This window comes from Centruroides sculpturatus, unplaced genomic scaffold, assembly GCF_000671375.1.
Source record: "Centruroides sculpturatus isolate CEXI.00-Female unplaced genomic scaffold, Cexi_2.0 scaffold200, whole genome shotgun sequence".
NCBI classification, from domain to species: domain Eukaryota; kingdom Metazoa; phylum Arthropoda; class Arachnida; order Scorpiones; family Buthidae; genus Centruroides; species Centruroides sculpturatus.
In genome coordinates, this window is record NW_019384495.1 from 304,697 (window position 1) to 317,144 (window position 12,448).

At 32.2% G+C, this 12,448-nt stretch overlaps 1 protein-coding gene across 1 annotated transcript in view; it reads right to left on the reverse strand.

Annotated features, from left to right (window-relative positions):
* LOC111621884 overlaps window positions 1-12,448 on the reverse strand; it is a 76,680-nt gene that overhangs the window by 14,906 nt on the left and 49,326 nt on the right. The window contains exons 30-44 of the mRNA XM_023364140.1: window positions 9,021-9,405; window positions 8,786-8,895; window positions 8,450-8,722; window positions 8,219-8,373; window positions 7,852-8,125; window positions 6,639-6,903; window positions 5,132-5,327; window positions 3,620-3,764; window positions 3,490-3,543; window positions 1,341-1,460; window positions 1,140-1,262; window positions 1,026-1,063; window positions 865-963; window positions 737-788; window positions 11-409 (exon numbers count right to left, since the gene is read on the reverse strand). Coding sequence (XP_023219908.1) covers window positions 11-409; window positions 737-788; window positions 865-963; window positions 1,026-1,063; window positions 1,140-1,262; window positions 1,341-1,460; window positions 3,490-3,543; window positions 3,620-3,764; window positions 5,132-5,327; window positions 6,639-6,903; window positions 7,852-8,125; window positions 8,219-8,373; window positions 8,450-8,722; window positions 8,786-8,895; window positions 9,021-9,405 — 2,688 coding nt within the window. The remainder of the gene's footprint in view (window positions 1-10; window positions 410-736; window positions 789-864; window positions 964-1,025; window positions 1,064-1,139; window positions 1,263-1,340; window positions 1,461-3,489; window positions 3,544-3,619; window positions 3,765-5,131; window positions 5,328-6,638; window positions 6,904-7,851; window positions 8,126-8,218; window positions 8,374-8,449; window positions 8,723-8,785; window positions 8,896-9,020; window positions 9,406-12,448) is intronic.

A 12,448-nucleotide genomic window follows, 5' to 3' on the forward strand; every position in this document is an offset into this window, starting at 1 on the left:
AAATTCCCACACAATCCACAAACTTTCGCTTTCCGTTCTTGGTTTATAAATATTTTAACCTTCGTAGATGAGTACCAAATGAAGGTGACGTACGATTTAGTCGAAATTGTTAAAGAATTATCCAATTTATCTCTGATAATTCGTATGTTAGTATTTATGGCGTATGGAAGTTCTATCTTTTCGTCGTCAATGATACATGCGCCCTCTGCTGTGATCCTCAACTTTGCACAATTAGCAATAATGATGAAATCGTTTTGTGTGGTGTTACTTCCCGACTTTTCGTATCTAATGCTGAATTGTCCTTCAAAGCAATCGTGTAGAAGCGCATACTGGCACATTCCTTTGTGAGTAAATGACACCAAATCGAATGTTACGAACTTGTTATTGTTGATACCACAGTAGCGTGAATCTAAATTGGCGTGTCATTATTCGTTATAAAATAAATATAAAATAAAAAAATAAGTGCAGTGATATCACTCAAACAGTTTCAATAAGATACTGAAAACTAAGATAATTGCTATACATCGGGAGTATATTCGAATTTCTAACGAAAACTCAAGCTAATTGCATAAAATATTGCTGAAAATTTAAATTATAGAATCGGTTGCTCCAATAACAATTAAATTTGCTGCTTAAAGAAACTATAAACTTATTGTATCTTCTGTTACTAACAGAACTTAGTGTAAAATTCTTTAGAGTGGCATCACTGATTACATATAATAAAATTGATCATTACTTGAGATACACATGGTACAGCATGTCCCGGGTTCTTGTATCATTAATTCATTCTTGAAGACATATCAATGTTTTTAAACAAATTGTCACGAAAGTTTTAAAATCATTTTTAATTAAAGACAAACTTACTTTGCGACAATTTAATGTCGGACAAGATGTATTGGAACATTCTATAACGGTTAAGTTGCATTGACACTTTTGGCATTTTTCACTCCATGTATCTCCATTCTAATTTAATAAATAAATAATTAAGAAAAAATCGTCTTAAATTACTTAAAAAATTTATTTACCGCATAAATCCTATTTCCTATAACGCATCTTTCTGTTTCTGCATGGAATTTAATTAATGCAATTCAAATTAATTCGTATTTACGTGTCAAAATTGTCAGTAAAATATACTGTACCTGTACACGTTTTTTCATCACTTAATAACTTCATCTTCGGTGGACACGTACAAGTCACGTTCCCTAATGAACTTTTGCAGGAATGACTGCATCCTCCATTATTTATTAAGCATTTGTTTTCATCTAAAAAAAGAACATACAATGTTTTATTACATCTTCCAATATTCTGTGTATTTTCTATAAAATAAATTAATTTATTACAGTATTGGCAAAACTTTCCATAGAAACCTTTGCGACATTCGCAGATTTTTCCATTTGTACATTTTCCATGTAAACATAAAAACGAAATACACGAATCCAAATGCCTTAAACATGTTTCATCTGAAAGAGTACATAAATTTCACAATTAGTTTCGCAATAAATTTTCAATCGATACAGCTTATGTATAGTATGTGATGTACACATTCAACGTTTATCAATTTCCACAAGTTTTATTCGGTAGGATTTTGTATTAGTGGTGTCGTGAAAATTATAATCTTTATCTCTCATTTCTGCCGATACGACGACACAGATTATCGTCGCTACGAACGTTTATATAATCCACGTTGTCGTAAGCATGGCAGTTATGCTGTAAGGTATTTAATATACTTAAGCAGAAATTATCACATCGTTACATTAATAACCCATTGCGTACGAAGAAATTTTTGATATTAATGTAATTAAACATAAAATATATTTAAAACTGAAAAAAACGAAAGAAATGCGTTAATTTCGAAGAAAAACGTTTAAATTTTATTTTCCTTTGTCTCGCGTTTCTGTGAAATCTGACGCTGATGAGTCATTATTTACACAGCTGGGTGACCTTGAACACAGCTGGAATTGGATTTCCCGGGACATTCTCATAGACATCTCGGGAGGACAAGGGTTTAAAGTAGGGTGAATACTAGCTCGCCGTATATTTTTAAATATTTTAAAAAAATTAAAATTTTTATTGCGATTTCCGAACACCCCGACTTAATAATACTTATATATAATAAAATCTATTAATTAAAAAATTTAAAAACTATCCGAGGTCGTTTTTGACATCATAATCTAGCTTTAGATAACTTTACCGAAGGAAAATCCGTGCACTACAACTTTAGAACAACGAATAAAATTTGATATCAAACTCGCATTAAAAAACAATTAAAAAGTAATAAAGCGTGAATCGTGCGTCATTAAAGGTAAATTAAAATCGCGATAAAATTTCTTCGCGCGGGAAAAAAATTTTGATAATTATTTATTAAATTAACCGCAATTACCTACGGGTTGTCATTACAATTGAGGATTTCAAATACACTGACATCTTTGATTTCTGTATTTCTTGTTGCCGCTTGCAGGTAAATTGTTTACAATTTTCCTGTAAGCTGTAACCAGTAATAGAAAACGGTTAACATTGCCGTTAGTTTTTAAGTTTTGACTTCAAATGCAAAACTTAAAGTATTAATAATTGCTTAGTTTCCACTTATCGGTGAATCGCAACTAATAATTAACTACGCTCTGTTGCAATTGAAATTTTTTCTTCTCTTTTGAAAAAGAACGGTTTCATCGCCTGGAAGATAGCAACTACAAGAATACTGCATTCTTTATGATTAAAAAGTATGAAATGCTTGCGCTGCATTTCAATGTGTTCCATTTTGTCAACGAAAATTCTGCTCGATTAAAACCGTTAAAAGGGAAGCACGTCCCTCAATGTACGATTGTAGATGTGTACCACGAGCTTCCTTGGAGAATGTGTCCCATCCCTGAACTGTTCGGTTTATTTTTACAAATCACACGACGCCATTCGTAACTTTCACTCTTATTCAATAATTTTAAAAACTTACAAGAAAATCTTGTAAGTTTTTCTCGAATGCGTGACAGCGGATCCTCTCGTGCAGCTTCCTAGTACAAATTACAGATCATTATCAGATCTTAAATTTGTAAAGTCAACAAGTTAGATGTAGACACAATTATAACTGGAATAAAATTTAATGAACTGCATTTATCAAGTAAAGTAATTTTCTGCTGTGCGAATTTCACTCTAAACTTTTCCATTAGACACTGTACAATTATGTATTAGCAGCTATGTCTGCACTATTTCGATAATATTTCTAGGTATACATTCTCTACTTCCGTGAAGAAGCTAACGATACCGTGTTATTTTCACTCTATCATAAACACTTCCAATGCAGCATAATGTTTTCATGACTTTCAATAATTTCTATAAATTTATGTTCTGTCAGTTATTAAAGTTAAACAATATTCGAAAACATTGAACAATGCTTAATAAATAAGCTAATACCGAAAATATAAATCTTATTGTGTACATCAAAAATTATCGAAACAAATGACTCAAAAACACATATAAATTTTGAAGAAAATCACTTACATTCCGCCAAATTTTGTTTGTAACAATAACATTCGGTTTTATTGCAATGTTTTCCTGTTAAAATAAAATTAAATAAACACAACAGAAATATTTTTTCAATGTCTATAGTTCCAACCGTAATTTAACTCACCTTTACAAAGATCCACATACTGTTCTATGCCTACATCCCCGTAAACATTAGACTGAACGGCATCCCACGAAAGGACATTGCCCTTTAGTCCACATCGCTTTTTCCGTACAAAATCTTTTGGAAGTATCGTGTCCCATATGTTTACCTAGAAAATCCAAATATTACTTTTGTGAAATGACCCATCAATAATCACGATGCACTATTCTTAATTCATAAACAACAACGACATTATATATCGGAATGAAATTAAGATTAGGATTTATTTGAAGTTAGGCGAAGAATATAGTTAAGAATGCTGGAGGGCAACAATAACTCACTTCTTCTAAGAAATGAGTAATTTTATGAGAAATTATGAATGGAACAACATCCGTCAGAAATATTGCTACAAAACACGAATATGGAGTAAGCTCGGCGACAGTTTGGAACGTAATTCGTTCTGTCAATCATCTAGAATATGGCAAAAAAAGCCGGAATCAACTCTTACAGATATACACAGGCTGCCAGACTGATTTGTGACAGAAATCACACGATATAGAAGAAACAGTGAAGAAATATAGTATGGACAGATAATAAAAGTTCGATGTAGATGGGCGTATAACGCAGACCCGAAACTGCTATTATTAAGAAATACGAGGAAACTCCTCGTGGTGTTCTTCAAAAGTTGAGCGAGTCGATGATAAAGTTTTCAAAGTAATCGCATACAAAGAAGGATATTCTGATTGTTAGCTTTCAATAATTATCTTTTTAGCTTTCATAAATAACATTTTCTCTCCATTATTCGAAAGCAATAGTGTATTCTACTTATTGAACACTTCAAAATCTTCATTTCTTCAATAAAATTTTTCTATTGTTTGTATTAGAACTTGATACTTTGTATATAAATGTAAAAACACGTTCAAATAAGTCAGTTTGGCTATAATCCATTTCTTTCACCATCTAAAATCAATGTTTAAAAACTTGCTGTTGTTATCTTTATTGAACACACCACAATTTACAGTAATTGTTAAGCTGTTACAAGGAAATGACTCTATAAGTATTACATAATTTAGGCGTAATTGTAGCAATTCTTCAGTTAAAAATAATAATATCATGTAGAATTCAAACCAAATTATAACAATCTGACTGACTGCAAAGAAACTGTTATGTTTATACTAGTGATGTTCAAGGTGGAAGTTCAACAAGAATTAAAAAATATTGAATAATAATTGATTTCGAAAAAATATACATTAGGAAGAAATCCATGCTCTAAAATGACATTTGGAGGTAGAAGTTGGAATCACAATTACAATATATAACTAACACTAGAAGTGGTAATTGTTGAACTTCTGTTAAGATCTTCACACCCGGAAAACAGTTATATGTTAGGACTCAATTAAATGTACTTAATTACACATTAAAAAACAATACTTGTCGGGAAGTAATATCTATTGATATTTTAAACCTCAATAGATTTATATTATTATAAATTTCTCGTTTATTTAACAAGCAATAACATAATGTTAATAATATTACCTGCGATATTGCTCCCACGAATGGTTCTGACTCTCCTCTACCAATTAGATTTTGACCGAGAGCCAAAGTACTGTTTAACATAGTAATTCGTCTCGATTGGAATGTTTTGTCTTTCGTCACTTCAATTCCATCCCAATAAACGTATATTTTACCGATCATTCCATCCCACATCAGAACGAAAGAGTGCCAAAAATCACTACAAAAAAAGACATTCACTCAGATTAGTAATTGTGTAAATTAATTAAATACAGAAATTTAGATTATAAAACAAACTCAAATTTAATCTTAATATGATCCCATTCTACGTTGTAACGACAGAATGGAAACAAAAAATAGAACAGTATAGAGCGTTAATAACAAAATCTGTTTGCAAATTGCATCTTTCTCATGAATACTGCATTGTCGTCTGAATATAACCATCACAACCAGAAACCTCGTCCGGATAGGAGCTTAAAATTATCAATATAAAACCACACTGCGCCTCCCTTCCACACAACGAAAGGCCATGTATTCACGAACGTGTATGTCAAGAAAACGTTCAACTAGATTCTGCCGGTTCGTTAGTATAATAATTTTAAGTGTAATTCAATGACTTAAACGTCGAAAAAATAAATTTTAGGTACGCTCCAAAGTCTTCAGAGTTGAAGGAGATACAATGAAAGTGATTTGATGAAGGACTTAATATTGGATGACGAAGCTTATTGCGATCTTTACATTGAACGAGTCTGAAATCCCATAAAACTAGATATGAATGTGAAATACGGAGTTTTTACTGATTATTTTTTTCGATTAAAGTCCTGTATTTTCCCAAAAACCTCAATTAAATTTTCCTTTAAACCTAAAATAAAATATAACTTAAAAAAGTGAAAAATTCCAATCTCCCCTTTCGTTCAAAGTGAACATCCGTCCACTTCGAAAATAACCCCACATTCCAACTCCAAAGTTGATAGTTAGCATGGTCCCGGAGACAACTTTGACCCATCCGCGTACCTTTTACCTCACAACAATTAATCACATGACCATTCTCCGACGACGAAACTATAAAAGCCACTTGCTTCCCCCACTCGGAAGAGTCGTTCATCAACCGTCACCTAAATACTGTGTCCTATTCATATATTGTGTCCTACGTATAATATTATTTTCCTCAAAAACAACTATCGACATAAACACTTCATAGCACAAGCACTTAAAATGGGACGGTCGTCCGAATCGTGCGCACCAGAGAAGACAAAGACCCTGGAACCCGCGAAGTAAAAGGGGAAAAAAACACCAGTAAATTTTCAAAAAATCTTTTCATAATTATAATTAATTTTATTTTATTTATATCGTGTCGTATCTTCTATTTCAAACCATACCTACTAAACCATATACATATTAAATATATAAATTCATATGTGCGTCTTAATAATTTATTGTATGTATATGATTGGAATAAGTATTGTGTTTTAACATCATAGACGTTGAGTAAATGCTTTTATATATAAACGCAGCATATTAAAAGAAATACCTCCTTGCGTAATTTATAGTAAAAGTCCTTTTGAATGCAAGCAATCTCACGTATGGAAAGTCACTGAGAGCAAATCCTTCAGGTACATAAGAATATTTATCTTCGAATTTCAATGAGAAAATTGTTCCTCGGTTCTTCGATATGCCAGAATTTGGAAATTTGACGAACAAAGACATTGTCATTTCACTTAATGGAGGAATGTCTCTTATCTTCACTGAATAATTCGATTTTGGTTCGAATTTCAACGCGTACAACATCCTCCTTTCTGAAATTTTAAGTATTTAAATTAAATAATAAATTTCTATTTATAACATACAGTAAAACGGAAATAATAACAAGAGTTTGCTTAATTTAGCCTAACATTATCACGTTTATCGCGGTACTCGAATGGTATGAAATGGCACACTTTCAATGGTCAAGTAGACAGCAATTGAAATACAATATCTTAAAAACTTTAAGATGTCATATTTTTTCCTAATGTTAACTTTAAAAAACTGTACTTTTCGCAGCCCAATATCAAGGTGTAATCTGTCAAGGAATGAAATTTCATTATAAGATTACCGAATTAAACCACTTAAAATCATATTTTGTTCCCGCCGGTAACCTCGTATTATGTAATTTTTCTATTCGAATGTCACCATACTGCTGGTCCGACTGAAAGAACGGATTGTTGCAGAAGGAGGTCGAAATAATTTTACCAAAAGTAGTCGTTGACCCCTCCTGATAGAGAGGATAATCAACGACTATCTATTAATATTGGTCTACTATTAATACTTCAAAAGTGCTTCGTGTTAGACAGGTAAAAGGTGTTAATATGCAAAATTAAATATTTATACTATTCACAGGGTAACTCTTTCGATTGCTCTCATGCAATTGCTGCGTTACCTGTCGCAGTAATTATAAATCGCGTCTATTTCGCGGTATATGATTGTCGCAGTATTTGAGTGAACATAATATATATTTTCAAAATTATATCCTTTTTTGTAAAATTTATATTTAGTTTGTTAATGTAATGCCAATAGATGACGATACGTGTAAATCAGCAAATCAAATATAGATAGAAATTAATTGATTTTATAGTAATCAAATATACAGGTCATTACTCATTTTAGAAATATTTGAATGCAACTGCTGATTTTCGTAGCACTTGGTCGAACGGCTTAGGAATTTATTTCTTAATTAATCTTAAATGATGTCAAAGAATATGGCTCACGTTTAGCGCAATTTTTTCCAGTAAATTCCGGCTGACACTTGCATTCGTAGCGAGGAAAAGAAGGAACACAAATTCCGTCATTTAAACACGGATTCTTACGGCACTGATTATTTATTTCGCAACGTCTTCCGTCAAATCCCTTCAAACAAACACATCTTTCGCTTCTTCCAACAAGAATGCACGTTCCTCCGTTTTTACAATCATTCCGGAAACACGTTAATTTCTTTTCACAAAGGTTCCCGGTATATCCAGGTGGACAACAACACGAATATTTCTAGAAATAAATGGTTATAATTAGTAATAACTACTGTATTTATAAACACGATAGTTCAGTGTGATATTCCATTAGTTTCCACAAAAAGAATACCTGTATTTTATCAATACAGGTCGCGCCATTTTGGCATCGATTGTATTCACAATCGTCTATGTTTTCCTCACAGAATTCACCTCGAAATCCGTCAATGCACCTACATTTAGCACTGCGTATGCTTGTGTAACAAGTTCCCCCATTTAAGCACTTAGCTAATAAAGCATTAATTTGTACGTTATCATCTAAAATTTACGAATATTTTAAAAAATTGTGTAAACATATCCATACATTTCCTGCATGCGTTATATATTTCACAATATTGCCCCGTAAATCCAGGTTTACAATAGCACAGGTAAGTTTTCTCCTGTTTATAACACACTCCTTCGTTCTGACATTTAATAGTGCAATTAAATTCATCATCATCATCTTCATTATCTTCTGCTCTTGCAAATCTAGATACAGCGCAATTGCGCCCGCTAAATTGAGGCCTACATAGGCACTTATAACCTTCCAAAGTATCGTGACACGTTCCACCATTTTCACACTGGTTTTCTTTACAGGCTAAAAATTAATGTAAACATGAGTAATCTTCTATTAGTATAGAGATGAATCATTTATACTTACAATGCTTTAATTGATAAAACGTTTTAGACGAATCATACTTTCTGCCAAAATAGAAACTATTTTGGTTCCATTCTTTAAGTGATCCATTGAAATAAATGGCATTTGATATTCTAAAGCGTTCGATATAATTTATTATTAGATAACCGAATAGTGAAAGAAATGAACATTATGTCCTATTTATTACATGGAATACTTTAATAGTAACCGTACATTTCGCATAATTAAAAAAACTCACTCTTTATTATCAATTTTCGCGCATAATTTCCATAACTTCACCATATTTCCTATATTGTCTATACTTTTCAGCATGGGCATCATAGAATTCGAATTCATCAAGAAACTACAGTTACCATTTCCTTTATATTCAATAGTAAAGTATAGAGATGTCGCAGTAAGTATGGCGACAATCCTTGTGATATTACTATAAACCATTCTTTCCATCAATTTTCGTTGAAATTCATCATTTATGGCTGATTCTTCCACTAGTAAGACTGCGTTATTTTTATCGTAGGGCTCTAATGCACTCAAAACAAATCTGTGGTGTATCAGCAAGTGTGCGAAATACAATACTAGTAGTAGATTACGAATATAGCTAAAATTCATATTGATGTGAGTAAACACTAGTAATATTACAATTTATAAAAATAAACAATATAAAATTACGTTCATTGTTATGTTAAGTAATAATAATAGCATTAATAACTGATTTTTATTCTTGCAAATTTAAATACGCCAATAAATAATTTGCGAAACGATAAATCACTTTTCAACAGCGTTAAAAAGGTTGGATAAGTTTACGTAGGTAGTCCCAATAGCGGCACTTCCGGTCGCCATTTTTTTAAGCTTTTAAGAACGATTAACCAGACTTTAAAATAATTTGTAGAAAATACATTAGGCTAAATGGCTTTCGGGCTTCGCTATAAATTATTATTTTGAATTTTCTGATGGTTTAGTTGTTTTTAATGTTTATTTAGTGAATGTCTCTTCAATCCGAAAAAATCTTTTCGGTAGACTACCTAACAGCCAATTCAGGTTATAAACTCCTTTTATTGCTTTTTACAGATGCATTTCGAGCTAGGTTAATTTACTAGCTCCTCTTCAGTGCTTTTAAGAGTTTCCATGAGTTTCTAATTTTTTTCCCACACTTATACGCAGGGCTGTGGAGTCGCGTAAAAATCTACCGACTCCGACCAGGGGCGGATTTGTTACCGAAAGAAACACGGAAATTCTGATGTTATCACGTGACCTCAGAATAAAAGATTCAATAAATAGAGTTCTAATAAAGATAGAGCTTAGAAACTTTTTATTCCAGAGCTAAAAGACTTCTCTAAGTAATATATAAATATGTATTCGATAATTTTTACTTTTCCGGCTGTTATATATAGGGTAACAGAGAAAAAGTGTAGCGCTGGCTCAAAAAAATGAGTCAAAAAATTTTTACATTTTTGGACTCAGGACACCTTGAAATTTCGAGATATACAAAAGATTCCAGTTTTTTCTATATGTGTGGATGTTAGACTGTGTAGGGGGGATATGATTTTGTTCACCCCGTTTGAAGCCTAATAATTTCTGTGGTCAGAGTGGTCAGAATCGGAGTCAGATGGTTTAACAAAGGAGTTAGTTATTAAGCGTTAAAGTAGTTGAACTAAATCGTGTCCCCATATACATTCTAACATCTTAGGCGAGAACATCTTAATGGGTTTTACTGTACTATTATAAAATGGCTAAAAAGCTTACTTTGAGGGTAGAGACGATTTTATTTTAATTTTGAATAATTAATTATATTCTAATTTTGAATGCTAATAACGAGTAAAATATTGATTAATTCTTCTGAAGACAAAGTCCTTTCCAAAAAATAGGAACCACCATTTATTAACTTTGTGTTCCAGACTTTGTCTTCAAAAGAAAGAACTTTGTCTTCAAAAGAATTAATCATAATCATCTCCATCGGACGAAAATTTACAATAAGAGTAAAATATTGATTAAGAGATATGACACATGACCACTTTTAGGTCTTCACCCTGTCGACCTTTAATTAAGAACCAAAATTTAATAGTATTAATGCCCCTTTATACGCAAGCTACAGTGCTACATTTCGTTTCTTAAACTTTGCCCATTCTGAGATATTGTTTAATATCTCAGAATGGGCAAAGAAATGGGCATGAATTCTGAGATATTAAACAATATCTCAGAACAGAAAATAAAGAAATTAAACAAATTAGATGCCAACACACGCGCGCGCGAACTTTTCCCCTTTACTGACTTTTTGAGGGGTTCGAGAGGTCTCGAAAATTGTAGATTTGCAAAAAAAAAAAAAACTTGGAGGGTCAAATTTGACACGATTCCAATACTTTTCCGTTTTATATACATAACAAGTTGGTAAGTAAAAAGGAGTCGGAGTCAACGGATTTTTTGACGACTCCGACTCCGACTCCACAGCCCTGCTTATACGGTACTTTTAGTCCCGTTTACAATATTTTACCAGCTTATATATTTAGCTCGAAATGCATCTGTAAAAAGCAATAAAAGGAGTTTATAACCTGAATTGGCTGTGAGGTAGTCTACCGAAAAATTTTTTTCGGATTGAAGAGACATTCACTAAATCAAATATAAATTATTATATAGATCATGATTTTCCCGATAGCCATATTTTAGAGGAAACGCTAAGAACGTAAGATCAATTTTGGGTGTATTAGCAAAACAGTAAGGAAAGTTTTGAGCAGAATGTCTGGTAAAGGACACGCAGTTTCCTTTGTGTTTTCGACCGTACACAAACATACTACGATTATAACAGTTTCAGTATGTCTAATAGTGCTTCGATTCCCCCATACAATGGCAAAACACATTATGCATCAAACATGGCACTAAAAACTTAGAAGTGATCTTATATGATAATGTAAAGCATTTTTCCAATATATTTTGAATTTGTCCCTTTCAGCTTAGCTACTATTATAAGGCCACAGAAAAAATATTGAGTGTTGCCTGATACGTGACGACTAAAATCTGGAGACAATCAAAAATTTTCGGTAGATTTGAATCGACAAAATGAAGACCCTTCAATATCTCGACACAAGGAAAAATGGACTCGCACTACACTCGTAATAAACGGTCTACGTGAGAGATCAAATGTGTGCACTCGTAATGCATATAATGTGTTTTCTTTAATAATTTTGTTATTGAAATTCAATCGTTTTTATGTAATTTGGCCTAGACAGTTGGTTAGATTTTTGGTCTGTGACTCCCTTGAAAGGTTGAAAAACAGAGGTATAATATGTTGTAACACTTATAGCTAATGAACAGCACGGACAAGAGAAAAGAGAAATTGAAGCCCAAGTATATACAACAACTCAACCATATTTTTTCTAATAAAATTTTAATTATATAATATATTTATGTAATTTCAAATGCGTAAAGAAAATGAGAAAATATTTACTAAATTGAGATCAAAGACAGGCCTGAAATCGATTTCTTCAATCTTGATAATGAATTTGTATTAGTTATGTATTTCCGAGACCGTGTCTTTCTTTATTTGTTTTCTTCTTCTCTACTATGTGCATTAATAGACACAAGGCATTTTACATCATGTTTATTAATCTTCCATAGGCCGATACGCGTTTCGGGCAAGGTCCCTCGTTCGTCGGCATTACATCCGGAATTTTCTTT